This window comes from Vollenhovia emeryi, unplaced genomic scaffold, assembly GCF_000949405.1.
Source record: "Vollenhovia emeryi isolate VEMERY1.0 unplaced genomic scaffold, V.emery_V1.0 DF939154.1, whole genome shotgun sequence".
In the NCBI taxonomy this organism is placed as follows: Eukaryota; Metazoa; Arthropoda; class Insecta; order Hymenoptera; family Formicidae; genus Vollenhovia; species Vollenhovia emeryi.
Genome location: NW_011967212.1, coordinates 429,040 through 444,277, shown reverse-complemented (window position 1 = coordinate 444,277; position 15,238 = coordinate 429,040). Strand labels below are relative to the sequence as shown.

The 15,238-nt window shown below is 40.4% G+C and overlaps 3 protein-coding genes across 3 annotated transcripts in view; 1 reads left to right on the top strand and 2 right to left on the bottom strand.

The window, feature by feature from the left end:
• LOC105565265 (39S ribosomal protein L1, mitochondrial) overlaps positions 1 to 952 on the bottom strand; it is a 5,315-nt gene extending 4,363 nt beyond the window's left edge. The window contains exons 1-3 of the mRNA XM_012018305.1: positions 850 to 952; positions 441 to 630; positions 148 to 361 (exon numbers count right to left, since the gene is read on the bottom strand). Of these exons, the coding sequence (XP_011873695.1) occupies positions 148 to 361; positions 441 to 630; positions 850 to 868 (423 nt within the window). The 5' untranslated portion in view covers positions 869 to 952. The remainder of the gene's footprint in view (positions 1 to 147; positions 362 to 440; positions 631 to 849) is intronic.
• A 342-nt stretch (positions 953 to 1,294) lies between these two features.
• LOC105565263 (40S ribosomal protein S8) lies at positions 1,295 to 3,199 on the bottom strand. The gene is made up of 5 exons (XM_012018304.1): positions 3,110 to 3,199; positions 2,542 to 2,672; positions 1,949 to 2,200; positions 1,736 to 1,865; positions 1,295 to 1,442 (listed from the first exon to the last, which is right to left on the bottom strand). Exons 1-5 carry the CDS (start codon positions 3,111 to 3,113, stop codon positions 1,333 to 1,335), a joined length of 627 nt encoding a protein of 208 aa, XP_011873694.1. The 5' UTR covers positions 3,114 to 3,199; the 3' UTR covers positions 1,295 to 1,332.
• Positions 3,200 to 4,320: 1,121 nt separating this feature from the next.
• On the top strand, positions 4,321 to 14,779 carry LOC105565262 (cullin-associated NEDD8-dissociated protein 1). The gene is made up of 17 exons (XM_012018303.1): positions 4,321 to 4,776; positions 7,420 to 7,589; positions 8,200 to 8,413; positions 8,505 to 8,797; positions 8,879 to 9,041; positions 9,126 to 9,399; positions 9,530 to 10,036; positions 10,873 to 11,156; positions 11,238 to 11,369; positions 11,449 to 11,617; positions 11,712 to 11,997; positions 12,079 to 12,280; positions 12,368 to 12,625; positions 13,042 to 13,230; positions 13,346 to 13,589; positions 13,693 to 13,839; positions 14,438 to 14,779. The coding sequence occupies exons 1-17, from the start codon at positions 4,735 to 4,737 to the stop codon at positions 14,569 to 14,571; spliced, it is 3,708 nt and encodes a 1,235-aa protein (XP_011873693.1). The 5' UTR covers positions 4,321 to 4,734; the 3' UTR covers positions 14,572 to 14,779.
• The last annotated feature ends 459 nt before the right edge of the window (positions 14,780 to 15,238 follow it).

Sequence of the window (15,238 nt, the reverse complement as noted above, 5' to 3'; positions counted from 1 at the left end):
GGATCAATCAACCACGGGTTGGCGGTTAAACGACGTTTGTGAAACTGGCCCTTACTCGGTAAGGAGTAACGGTAACTAGCTACTTTTAAAGTAACTTTCCTATCCCTGATACGCCGCGCATATACTGCTCTTTTCATTTCCCCGCACCTGCATATCCAATTCTATGAGCGCTTTTACCGGCGCCTCCGGTAAATTGTAGATAGTGGGGTGATGCGTCTCGCGGTGGTTCTGCACTGCTTCTTCAAACGTGTGAATTTTCCACTTGTAAAACTGCGCGATCCACACATTATCTATGGGTTCGGACCTCTTACTGTCGTCCAATATAATCTCGTTTATATCAATTTTCTTCTTCTTGGCCTCGCTGATCGGCAAAGGAACGAACATCGACATTAATGCGTTAATATTGATACCTTCTGCGTACAATACGAAAACCCACTTACATCTTCGCCGCTCTCTGGTTGTGCGGGATAAAACCCACTTTTTCAATCACCACTTTGACCTTTTTCTTCCTCGCCTTTTCTCTCGTGCCTTTCCTGGCGGCGTAGTTTCGCGCCTGCAGGAAACCGATGGGGCAAAAATTGAGGCACGCCGCGTGCCTGTAGGTCGCGAAAAGATTGTTCAACAACCAGCCTGTAAAAGAGAATCGCCCTTAGAAAAAGTCATATCTCAATTGCAGTAGCGAGCAAATATAATGACTTGAGGTTATGTTTAACGACCGCTCGAGAAAAAGCACCCACTACGAAGGAGCGCGTCTTACTCGCTGAGCGGCAGGCGAGAAAGCGTTTAATTAATTATTTTTCCGTATACTGTTAACAGGATATTAAAGAGAACAAGAAGAGGCGCATGTACCATTTGCCGCTGCCGCCATATTTTAATCAAGCAGAAGAAACGGAGCACGAACTAGTGGCTCTGCTAGGCCGCGTTCAGAAACACCACCCGAGTAGTCCGGGTGTCATTCTATCCTTGTTGCTCGCCGTATGTTAAACAAGGACAAAATGGGGCGTTCGGGTGGCGTTTCTGAACGCAGACTTACAGATAGCAGCTAGCGTTGACCGCGTTCAGCGGGAAAAAGTAGCTTTCCAACTTGTAAAATTCGTAAATTTAATTGGAAAAGTATGCCTTGTACGGTACAGCCTGGTTCCTAATAACTTTAGATTTCATCGCTCATGAATTCTTCCCTACTACAAATCTTAATTACACAATTCTACCAGCCGTACACACCCGGCGAGCTTTTATCTACCTCTAGCCGAAATAATAAAGTAGATAAAAGGAGGGCGAAATGAAATCCGTCTCGTATTTCACGACGTTTTTTATTAATGTACCATAATTAATTTATTTAGCCTTCTTGCTCTTGATCTTCCTCATGTAAAACTCGAGCTCCTTGCCCTCCAGGATGTAACCGTCAGCTCTACCGCATTGGCCAGGCCTGCTTGCAATACAAGCTGAAAGTAAAATTACCTATTAAAATTATTCGTGTTAAGCTCGAAATGTGTATATAGACGCTCTATAACCGTGATTCAAATGATAAAGCACCCTCTTTTATACTCTACTCGAAAACATGTTAAAGGACCGAGGCCCATATTCTGCATCCTCTTTTATCGATAGAAGCCCTCGTGAAAGATCCTTTTAGCCAACAACGATCGTTCGAAACCAATTTTAGTGGCACTTTTAGCGAGGATGCAGAATATAGACGCCAACTCCACAAAGAACAAAAAGAATTAAGAATTTGCCATACCAAGAACACGTCCCGTCGCAAATTGCTCCTCCAAGGCTTGCTCAACCTTAGCGAATCGCTGTCTGGCCTTGTACTTGGATTCTGCCTTTTTAGAACGCTTCTTATTCAGCACCTCCTCCTCAGCTTCCGTCTAAAAGAAAAAAAATGACAATCTCACTCCGTTTCTGCATTCCGCACGCGAAATACTTGACCAAATTCAAGTCGAACGCTCACCAATTTGGCGCCCCTCTTGCGGCCCAGCGGCAGCACGTAGTGGCCCTCGTACCACTGCCTGAACGGCGTAGCGTCGATGGTGACAATGGCGTTCTTCACCAGAGTCTTGGTTCGCACCAGCTCGTTGTTCGATGCATTGTAAACGACGTCAATAATACGCGTCTTCCTGGTGCTGCACTCGGAGCCCCAGGAAAAGTTACCCGCGTCCAATCTGAGCGCTCTGTACTTCTTATTGCCTCCACGCGTACGCACCTGACATGCAAGCGCAAAACGCATACGTTTTACAACTAACTTCGACAAGTTACAAATATAAATTTATAAGACGTGCATCAGATCGCTGTGAGATTAATGAATAATCATGGCACTCAGAGTAGGTAAGGATATCATCAGTACAATCTCGTAACGGAGTAAATCGTCAAAATGCTCTCTTACAAACAGTTGTAACAATGTAAACATTTCAGTGACATTATCTTATTTAAAAAAAAAAACACCGCTCAATCGCAGCTCTCTTTCTTACAGTATTAATATTTATCTCAACTAATGCCTGCTTAGCTTCACAATTCAATTGTGGTAGAAATTAGGCTTGAGCTTACAGTATGAATCCGCTGTGGTCCAAGCTTGGTGTTCGCAGCTGGACGTCCCAATTCGAACTTCCTCTTCTTGCGGATAGGTTTCCTCTTCCCACCGGTGGCTCTCCGTTTATGCCAGTGATCCCGAGAGATACCTGCGTAATATCGATAAGCGACTCAGTAAACTATAGCTCTTGGCAAACGCGAGCTCGTCGGAGCCCCTTGAAAGTTAACCTAACCGGTACAGCAACGCGTCGACGTTGCAAAACCCGGTCTCTACGTGGAACACGGAAAGTCCTGAATGCGCGGATAATTCGCCCTATCTGCGTACGCTCGCGGTGCGGTTTTCGTCGACAAATAGGAGAGATACGAAACGTCACGAAGGCAGCACGCGTTCGACGAAGCCGCTCGGCAACGACGAGCGTAGAGGTGACTTTCGCGAATGCAGGGCGAGAATACGAAAATAATATTTCCCGTCGGCAAAAGGCCGGTGTCCGATTCACGCGCCGATTGCATCGCGTCGTGATATCGCGACGAGAAAACCCGGATTCACGACGATGAAAATTAATCTCGGTGAAACCATTTCACTCACCCATCTTGCCGCGAAGCAAAAAGAACGCGGAGTTACGAAATACTAGAACAACCCACCGTTGTGAGCATGGAGGAAAGAATTGAATGGAGAGAGCCACTTCCCCTCGGCCTGTCTAAACAGACATGGGGGGGGGGGGACAGTAAGCGCCATATTGGTGTGGCCAACTGGAGCGCGACATTTGAAATAGTAATAAATACAATGTCGAAAAAATGATACACTCTTTAGATAATTTTATTTCTTGTAATGTACGTAGTTGTAAAAAATTGTAATATGCTAAACTTTCCAATTGAAACAAATGAATCGTAATTTATAAACTTAAAAATTTTGTAATGTAACATAAGTAACGATATACTCTTTTATCTTAACAGCGAAATGTATATATCCTGGAATAATATGATCTCAAGTACAGCTCTGAAGATGTATATTGCAAGATAAAACTCGAGGGAAATATAAATATAATGAATAGGGTTAGGTTTGAAATCAAGTGAAAATATAGAAGTTTGTTCTTTATAGCTGAACTAGTGCAGCTTGTCTATAGAGTCCCTGTAGTAAAGACTGGTTTATGCAAGGCCGTAACTGTATCACTGTATCACCGTAACTGTACCTCGTCTACATAGAAAGTCAAAGGCGTAGTCGTAAGAATAGTCGACTATGATTAGTCAATTCTTATGTGTCTGACGAAATTGACCAATCGCAGTCGATTATTCTTACGACTGCGACTCTGCGACTCTCATTGGCCGCGTTCAGCAGACACAACTGTTGAGTGAGCGCTCAGTATGATTGGTTAATACTTTTAGATCCAGCCAATCATATTAAGGATCTAAAAGTGTTAACCAATCATACTGAGCGCTCACTCAACAGTTGTGTCTGCTGAACGCGGCCATTGTAGACCCCGCACTACACGCGATTAAGGATGACGTGCAAACGTAGCCCATAGCTAAATATTGAAAGTTACCAAGTTTTCCTTGAACATCTCCAAAAAATATGCAAATAAAGGCCTTGTAGATTTGAAGATATTTAAGATGGCAATAGTTATTTCTCCACCCTGCATACACATGACAATAAAAATAATTTACATAACAAATAAATAGTATTCGCTCACCCGCATAAATAACGGAAGCCTTCGCGGCTTAACGGAAGCAATTCAAATTTAACCGCGTGTACGATTCCTAAAATGGCGACGGGTCACGTGACTTGGGGCTCGCTTACCATCAAAGGTACCGACACCGACGCTCATCGGTGCGCAACTGTATATAGCCAAGAAGCTGTGGCCCGTGGCATCGCGCGGAGATGCAGCCGATAGCGGAATCGCAGTAGAAAGAAGTAGAGAAAGAGAGAGGAAAAGTAGAGGGCGAGGAGAGGAGAAAAAGGAGGAGGGAACAGAAGCACCGCTGCTACCTACACCTCGGCCCGTGCGACATTCACGCGGGTTTCGGCGTCCGCGTATCCCGTGTCACCGGACAGCTCCGGTTTGTTTTTTCCTTTCCTTTTTTTCGTTGCGTTGCAGGCGACTGCACGCACCGCGCGTCACCCCAAGTCATCTCGGTGCCGAGCACGCCTGATTGCCGTTGCCGCCGTCGTCGTCGTCGTCGTCGTCGAACCGGCTGCAGAGAGACTCCGCAATCATGGCTAGTGTCTCCTATCAGATAGCCAATCTTCTGGAGAAGGTAACGAACGGCGCCGACAATGTAACAACGATAGCGATCGGGGGGAACGTTTCGTTTATTCCAGCGAAATCTGCCGTGGTATCTTTTTTTTTCCTTTTCCCCGCGACATAACCTCGCACTCACCCAGGACACCTCTCGGCCGCGGGATGGTTAACCCCACATTCCTGGTGCGGGGCGCGAGATACACCCCCCCCCCCCCCGGTCGTAGAAGTTTACCAAATTCGCGAGATAAAACTCCTTATCGATCGAACGCCGCGCGGTCCGTCCCGCTGTTAAAAGATGCACCTTTGTGCTCTGCCTAGAAGATACGTAAAATATCAGCATTTGTTTAATTCAATCAACTTATTAACGTCAGCTTGTAGCCAAGAAGTGAACTCTACGAAAGATTCTTAGCTCGCTCGCACTTGTCGTTAATATTCATATCATTCCCTGCTCAACTTGTTTAATTGTAAATCATCAGAGGAGACAATGACAATTGATGTGTCGCTGGTGCGTTGCCTTAAAAAAAGAGTCACGCGGAGTCGAAACGGCCTGTAACCTTGTCGACTGGATAGAAGCGATTATAGTGGACGTTTTTTTTTTACTTTAGATATATTTGTCTGTGCTTATCGAGGCACAGTTTTTGTCTGAACAGGCGAGATTCCTTTGTACCGGCTTGGGCCCGGTTTCACCAAACGTCGCTTAACCTTAATCTTGGTTTAATTCGCGTTCGTCTCTTTCTAAGGCCCGGTCTACAATGAGTCGTTAGTCGTTAGTCAGAAGTCGCAACTATATGTTGATCCTTTTCCTTTCTGGGTGGAAGAAAAAGGACCGACATATAGTTCCGACTTCTGACTAACGACTAACAACTCATTGTAGACCGGGCGTAAAGGAGTCGTTGGAAAGGGACAGAGAACGAATTGAGCTAAGCTCATCGTTAAACAACGTTGGCGAAACCGGACCTCCGGCTGCTTAAGGGGCTTTAACTGTAATCTTAGTTTAATTCATGTTTGTCTCTTTCTAAAGTAACAGTTGGAAAGGGACGAAGAACGAATTAAGCTAAGCTCAAAGTTAAGCGACGTCTCTCGGGGCCCCGGGCCGGTATTCACAGTCAGATCTCACATTTAAGACCGTCTTGAATTTATCTAAGGATTGCTATATGGAACATTTCATTGGCCACTGGTAGCCTTACCCGGCTTCGCTTCTACCCTCAGGTCTTCTTTCTCTTGAGTCACTTTTTTAGGAATATTCTTGTTTAATATCTTTTTAAATTTCTCTTTACACACGTGTCAATTTTATTAGAATTAATTTTTCCAGCTTCTCTCAGGTAATCCACAAAGATACACAATACAATTCACCTTTACCAAAACACCTTCTCTCCCCCCCCCCCCCGCAAAAATATAGGAACCTAAACCCAAAATAATTGTTTTTCTATATCGAAGTAAAATTAATTCGGCTACTTGTTATCTCCATATTCTCTTTCTCACTTTTATTATCATCCATTGTTTAAATCTATTTTAATTAAATTTGAAGCTGTACGTCTTCAAAATTATGGGTTTCTAACCTACATCTGATATTTGAATCCGTCTACTTTTTTCGCAGAATTCTGTAAAGTAACATTGTCAAAATTGATCAAGATCTTTCCACGCTTAGATATTAAACTTTGTTGATTTCAGGGTTTGAGATTTGACTTTCCAACTCTAATGCTTTCAGGAGGCAATAGTTGGCTATCCAGATTAAAAAATAGCCTATATTTTTCGCAGAATCCTACTGAATAATTGCGCCAAATTTAGTTGAGATCGGTCCATTGGTATAGAATTGTATAAAGAACATACAGACAGACAGAATTTCATTTTTATACAATACACAGCTGGAGTATCTAAAGATGATCTTAAGGCGGTCTTGAATATAAGATCTGACTATGAATACCTTAGTTTCCATAATATTATGTTAAGATAAAGAACCCATTAGGTGCCACGTAACTGCATGGACAGGTCAAAGATACCCCGATCTTTTACCGACCTGTGAAACGCGTCGGAAAGGACTGGTTTCAACTGGTCTTGCGTAGCATTCAAATTTATATACGTGTTGCAGAACACGTGCTTTGGCCAGCAACAGTCGCATACGTTTGTTTACCTGTAGAGCAATATAGCGTTTAGAGATCTTTTACGCTGTCGGCAGTTTTTCATTAAAATAGCGTCCTTCTTTTCCCAAAAACTTATCCGTACAAATAACATACACATTTCGCAGAACTTCGAGATTTGTTCGGAGCCACAAAAGTGGTTTCCCCCGACAGTCTAAAGTCTAATCTATAATGTGCTCTTTGCTTTTAGAAACATTCTGTTTTGTGGCCGATAAATACGTTTAAAAAATTTGCACAGGTTGATAAATTGTGCAATTGTACTTTGGCAACAAATTTTTCTTTTAAGCACTTTGATTTACTTATATAAAACAGAATGTTTCTAGATGCAGAGAGCAGATTGTAGACGAGGCTTAATAGTTAATGTGATCTTTATAGTTGTTAAAGATCCTTTACTGTGCAATTGTAGATGAATATCTCTAATTTTTTTATCAACGTGTCACACGTGTCTCCGTTATGTTCAACACATAGCTCCTAGTTTCTTGTTGCTTATTAATGCGATAGCGCCTGTACTCCCTTTGCAGATGACGTCCAGCGACAAAGACTTCAGATTTATGGCAACTAACGATTTGATGAGCGAGCTGCAAAAGGACAGCATCAAGCTGGACGATGATTCCGAGCGCAAAGTTGTAAAAATGCTTCTTAAGTTATTGGAGGACAAGAACGGAGAAGTGCAGAATCTCGCTGTCAAATGGTAGATACTGTACCAAAACAATTCATAATAGACCTTTTTACGCAACTGTCCCGTACATTGATTTCTTTATGTAATGACAGCATAAGGTTGCACGGGGAGAGAATTTTCTTTTAAAATTTACCATGAAAATCATGTAATTGTGGAACAACATGGCATTTTGAAGATCTTTATGAGAGTTTTCTGAAATTTTACCTTACATTCTAATAATAAACGTATACTAAAGGCCTGTTCTTTATTACTGCACTACTGAACTAGTGCAATAAGTTAAAATGAAACAAACAGATTACCTCTCATTCCAACTCATTGCAGCAGTTCAGGAGTGCAGCAATAAAGAACAAACCCTTAGTATAATTACTGGTAAAATGTATGGTAAAATTTCAAAAAACTCTTGAATTTTCTCTTGAAATTCACCCTGAAAATCATGTGAGTGTGACTTCCCTACTCTCTAGGCGGGAGTCTCGCAAATTCGACCACTGAGGCATGTATGCCTCGTTATACTTTTCGCAATAAAGTTTCTGTATTAAAATACTGACTGATTAATGTCGACTAAAAAGCTTGATTATTGTTTATTACTGGCAGCTTAAAGAGATTTCTATGTAAATGATTTTAGCCTGGGCCCGTTAGTGAATAAAGTAAAAGACTACCAGGTGGAAACCATTGTGGACGCTCTGTGCAACAATATGGTGTCGGACAAGGAGCAGCTGCGCGACATCTCCAGCATCGGCTTGAAGACTGTTATCTCCGAGCTTCCTGTAGGTTGTAGTGCGTTAGTTGCAAACGTCTGTAGACGTGTCACGAACAAATTAAGCAGCGCTATTGAAAAGGTAAATGATCTTGGTTGGTTTCGGCGCAAGACTCGCTATCTCAGTACATATCAGTCGACATGTATACACGTGTATGTAATTGCATTTCCAGCAAGAAGATGTATCCGTACAATTAGAAGCTCTCGACATTGTAGCTGATTTACTGTCTCGATTTGGTGCCCTGCTAGTCTCATTTCACCCTACGATTCTAGCTGCATTACTGCCGCAGCTCTCCTCGCCGCGACAAGCGGTCCGTAAACGCACGATAGTAGCGCTGAGTCACTTGTTGACGTCCAGCAACAGTTATTTATACAACAAATTGCTGGACCACCTTCTCGAGGGTCTTCAAACTCAAACGACGAAGAACGTCATACGTACCTATATCCAGTGCATTGCTTCTATCTGGTTGGTAGACAATTAGTATTCCTCATGAATAACTGACAAAGGGAATAAATTCACCATGTGACTTGGCCTGATTTATTGCAGCCGGCAAGCGGGTCACAGATTCGGCGAGCAAATAGAACGCGTTATGCCGTTGATTGTTCAGTACAGCAACGAGGACGATGATGAGTTGAGAGAGTACTGTTTGCAGGCATTTGAATCTTTTGTTTATAGATGTCCGAAAGAAATTACGCCGCACATAAACAAGGTGCACACTTTGGTTCCATTTTACTCCTCGCACAGATATCTGTACACTTTACGCAATACTTAATAGTCTTCGCTTCGTTTTTAGATTATAGAGATCTGCCTAATATATATTACATACGATCCTAACTACAATTACGACGACGATGTCAACGATTTCTCCGATGGAGAAGGTGCTGCAATGGAAGTAGAAGAAGACGGGGAGGAAGATGCAGAGGACGAGTATTCCGACGACGACGACATGAGTTGGAAAGTTCGTAGAGCAGCCGCAAAGTGTCTAGAAGCGGTTGTATCCAGTAGAAGAGAGTTACTATCAGAGCTTTATAAGGGAGTTTCTCCCGCATTAATTGCCAGGTTTAAAGGCAAGTATCGCACGTATCGTATACTGAGAAATTTGTTTATAAAAATACAAAAAGGATATCTTCAGGTAGTCAAGAAGTCTTGTTCATGGTCCAGTAATTAATGAGAATTCACTGTAATATTTCATTGCAGAAAGAGAAGAGAATGTCAAGTCAGACATCTTTCATGCGTATATCGCTTTATTGAGGCAAACGAGGCCGGCTACAGGCATGGCACTCGATCCTGACGCGATGGAAGACGACGACGGACCCGTTTCGTTGTTGCAACAACAAGTGCCGCTAATAGTGAAGGCAGTTCATCGTCAAATGAAGGAAAAGAGCATCAAAACTAGACAGGATTGCTTCTCCTTGCTAAAGGAACTGGTGCTCGTTCTGCCTGGAGCTTTAACTAATCATATTCCAGCGCTGATCCCCGGCATCCAGTATTCCCTGGGAGATAAGAATTCTTCTTCGAATATGAAGATCGACACTTTAGCCTTCGTGCACACGCTATTGGTGACTCATCAGCCCGAAGCGTTCCACGTTCACATGCCAGTTTTGGCACCTCCGATTATACTAGCTGTGGGAGATGCATTTTACAAAATCGCTGCCGAAGCGTTGCTCGTGTTACAGCAGCTCGTACAAGTTATCAGACCTCACGGTAAGTTATTTTTTGAGGTAGGAAAGTTACTTGTTAAAAGTAACTAGTTACCGTTAACTTGTTACAGAGTCAAAAATGTAACTCGTTACCGTTATAGTTACTGATTTTTTTTAAGTAACTTGCTATCGTTACCGTTACTTAAAAAATAACAATTCGTTACTTCTTTAATTCTAAAACAAGATCCCCCAAGTAAACTAAAATTTATTACTTTTGTAATATTTTTTTACTAACAAAAATATTAATAAAACAATTTTTAGTTTGAAGTTGTGAAGCTATGAAAAATTTAAGGAGATACATTTTAAAACGCTCAAAATGTAAATATTATAAAAAAGTCGATTTCTATGAAATGTATAAAAATAGCTACAGTGTTTCATTGTACTCTCAGTTTTACGTTCAAATTTTTAACGCGCGTAATAATTTTAAATTTATCTTAAATATAACAACTCGTGATAAGAATAGATTATGAATATCGATCGACGCCTGAAATTTGAATATAAGAAAATATAGCAATATTTTATAATTAGATTCGAATTATAAAAAGTAACGATAAAAGTAACTGTTAATCTCGTTGCAGTTACTAAAAAAACAAGTAACGTTCATTACTAAAAAACAGTAAGGGTATGAGCAGAACGACTGTCTTGTACTTTTAAAACAATGTTTTATGTTTTATATCCTTGTCTTAAAATAACACACGATAACTACCTTAAGCGTACAAGACAGCCATTCTGCTCAGGCCCTAACTTTTAACGGCGTTACAAGTAACGCGTTACTTCCCTACCCTGGTTATTTTACAATCTGACATTCGTAGAACATTAATTACGGATTAATACTCGCAGATAAGCCATTCTATCGCGGTTTTACCTCTTTGTCCAACGAAATATACCATTGCACCTTAATGAGGCTCAAAACGGCGGATATCGATCAAGAGGTGAAGGAAAGAGCTATTGCTTGCATGGGACAGATCCTCGCGCACTTTGGAGATACTCTGTCGGACAAGTTACACGTATGCCTACCTATTTTCCTAGATAGGTTGCGCAACGAGATAACCAGGCTTACTACCGTTAAGGCTCTAACTTGCATAGCTGCGTCTCCCCTGAGAGTCGATCTGAAACCGATTATGGTAAATTGGTAAAATACAAGTACACGAAATTGGGGAAATTGCGCAGTCCCATCTTTACAAGCTGCCGTTACATTGTTGTAGGAAGAAGCAATACCCATTCTTGGATCTTTCCTGAGGAAGAACCAACGAGCTTTGAAACTCTCTTCTCTTCCACTCCTCGACATATTAGTATGCAATTATAGCTCGGCTCTGCATCCAGATTTACTTGATAAGGTAAGAAATATTATTTACTGTATATATCAATACTTAAAAAGTCACTGGATGATTATTGTTCAATTTTTGCTTTTCGCAGGTTACTGCGGAGTTACCTGCATTATTAAGCGAGACAGATCTGCACATTGCGCAATTAACGCTGAATCTTCTGACTACCATAGCGAAGCTACATCCAACTGCCCTGACCAGGGTTTCCGAACATATCTTGCCAGAAATACTCAACTTGGTGAAATCGCCGCTTCTTCAAGGTAAAGTGTATCTCGTTTTAAGATTACACAAATTACAATTTTCTGTAGTCTTATTGTAGCTACACAAATTGAACTGCGAATTTTTGTCACACAGGTGTCGCGTTAAATTCAATGCTCGAGTTTTTCCAAGCTTTAGTGCAAGCGAATTTGCCGGACCTGGGATACAGAGATCTTCTCTCACTGCTATTAATTCCTGTTAGTACTTCGCTTCACAAGCAAGCTTTCCACTCGTTGGCTAAGTGTGCAGCCGCACTGACAATCACGTGGCATGATGAAGCGCAGTGCATCGTACAGCAATTGCTGAAGGACGTACAGAATCCAACAGACGTTGCGCGACACATATTCGCCTTGCTCGTCATTGGAGAAATAGGAAGACACGTGTAAGAGGATTGCGATTTATTTCCAACGAACTGTATTATAAGAAAAAAAAAGGATTTATCTTCAAAATAATGTTCCCACAGAGATTTAAGCGGAATTAGTACGTTGAAGCATATAATTCTAAATTCGTTTTCATCATCTCAATCCGAAGAGATTAAGTCCGCGGCCAGTTACACGTTGGGAAATATCGCAATTGGGAACCTACCCGAATACCTGCCTTTCATACTTCAGGAGATTGAAGCGCAGCCGAAACGTCAATACCTGCTTTTACATTCATTGAAGGAGGTAGCGATTCATGCAATCATGATTTTTATTCCCGTTCAAATCTTTTGTAATGTAAGATCATTTCTGAAATTCCGTTTGCCCCTGCAGATCATTACGAGTCAGTCGGCCAGTCCGTCTGGCGTCTCGCACTTGCAGAATTTCGTGCCTTCGATCTGGATGCTCTTATACAGGCATTGCGAATGCACGGAAGAAGGTACTCGTAACGTCGTGGCCGAGTGTCTCGGTAAGCTGACGTTGATCGATCCCGCGACTCTGTTACCAAGACTGCAAGAATCGCTCAAGTCACCGTCGGCTCTTATGAGAACAACGACGGTCACCGCTGTTAAATTTACCATCTCTGATCAGGTACTTTAACCGCGACGTACAATTATATGTATCTATTTCTGTTCCTGGAGGAATGGAGTACTATTTATTATCCAGTTTACCTTAAAATTTGCCTTTTTCTTGTTTCTATCCCGGCAGAATATCTTTCAAAAATTTTTGTATCACTTGCTAGTTTGCATTACCAAATATTGAGCCTGATTTTTTTTATTTGGCAAACAACTATTTTACCACCAAGTTATTCAGTGGCTTAACACACACACACACAACACATTTAATTAAATTATTGATCGACTTTAAACTGGCGAAAATTTATTTAACAAAAAACCCAATTGTAAGGTCGATCAATAATTTAATTTAATATTTTAATACTGGCAACCTGAAGAATTGAAGTGAGTTTTTATCATACATGTTTAATTTAATATTATATATATTTACAGCCACAACCAATCGATGCCATGTTAAAGCAATGTATGGGTAACTTCTTAATAGCTTTGGAAGATCCTGATCTTAACGTGCGTAGGGTAGCATTAGTCGCATTTAATTCTGCTGCGCACAATAAGCCTATGCTGATACGGGATCTCTTAGACGCAGTGCTGCCGCATCTTTACGCAGAGACTAAGATCAAAGTTAGTAAGATTTAAATATAACAATAAGAGAAAACTAAATCTCAATTTAAACCAACCGGGATTGTCCGAGTTGCCGTCGAGACTTCGTCATAATATAATAAACCTTTCACTACAGAAAGAACTGATCAGAGAGGTCGAAATGGGTCCCTTCAAGCACACTGTAGACGATGGATTAGATCTTCGCAAAGCGGCTTTTGAGTGTATGTATACCTTATTGGATTCATGTCTCGACAGACTGGATGTCTTTGAGTTTCTAAATCATGTAGAGAGTGGTCTCAGAGACCATTACGACATCAAAATGCTGACTTATCTTATGACTGCGCGTCTCGCGCAGTTATGCCCGACCGCAGTCTTGCAGAGTGAGTACATCGTGCACGATTACCTATTCGTTCGGACCGGGATTCTTGATATTTTCAGATTATTTAATATTCTAATCTTGGTTCTCTAATGTTTGTCACATAGGGTTGGAGCGATTAGTCGAACCGCTGAAGAGTACTTGCACGATGAAAGTAAAAGCGAACTCGGTGAAGCAAGAGTATGAGAAGCAAGATGAATTGAAACGTTCCGCGTTAAGAGCTGTCGCAGCGTTGTTAACTATTCCTGACGCAGGTAAATAAAATTGTTTTGAAATTCAATTAATTTAAATGACATATTGATTGTTGTATTGTCATTGATTTATGGACAGTTTAAAAAAACTTAAGAGATTAACCGTAAATAAAATTTCTTAAGCACTTGTGTATTGTATAGTAACAACTTTTAATCGAACGGCCAAATAGCATTAAACAAGTAAATTTATGGTGTCAATAATAAATATAAATTTCATTTTAAGATAAAGATTCCTTTTTATTAATAGTTGCAGTTGCCAATACGTCAAGGATAAGTTTCAAGTTATTGACATCTATCAAAATTAATTGCTCTTTACAACGTGATACTTGGTCTCTATTAATGTTAAAAACTGTGTACTTATTTTAATTCTATTAATGTATTCAGATATGCTGAAGAAGGCACTGTGTTGCCGAAACGCGTACATGTAAATTTTATGTATTTTTTTAAATTTAATTTATATTTATCATTGACACCATAGATTTGTTTGTTTAATGCTACTTGACCGTTTGATTAAAATTTGTCAATAGATTAAATTTGCCTGAAAATGATCTCGATTTACATGCAGCATGAAATTTACGACGTATATACGTTCATTTTGTAGATAAAAATCCATCGTTGAGCGAATTTGTCGGGCAGATCAAGGGCACTCCGGAATTGCTGCCGCTCTTTGAGATAATACAAAAGGACTGCACTGGGAATAATGTGAACGAAGCGAACGCAATGGATCAGAGCTAAAAATAATTGATTTCTTTTTTGTATTTCGTATAGATGAACGTGGGTTAAGCGCATTCGTGATCATACTCTATCCATAGTTTATTTCTATACATTATTTTTTCATTATTATTCAAATCTTCGATTTGAAGGTAGTTTCTAATGAATGTGAGTTAATGTAGCACATCTCATGTATAAATTTTAAAATAAATTTGTCGGCAATAATCATTTTATCATTCTGTGCATAATTGCCTATCTACTAATTATAATTATATCTATATATGTAATATATATGTATCTATTTATATATCTAATTATACATATGTATATATTAATCTAGATATGTATACAGAGTATTTCGAGATTCAAGAATAATAAGGTTGCAGTGCAAAAGTTGGTGAAAAATTAAGTAATATTCTATTCATTCTATTTTTGAAATAAAATCTAGTATTTTAAGTATATGTGTAATAAAAATATATCTGCTGATTCCGCTTCCGCGTATTCTGCTCCGTGGGACGTCAGCCCGTATCAGATTGAGATTAGATTATACGGATTGAGATTAGATTGAAATATGACTACAGTAAAGTTTACTAATCTCAAGTTGAGTAAAGCCCGTATCAGACTACGGATTGGGATTGAGATTGGATTAAAATTTAACCAATCGCAGTAAAGTTTACTAATCTCAAGTTCA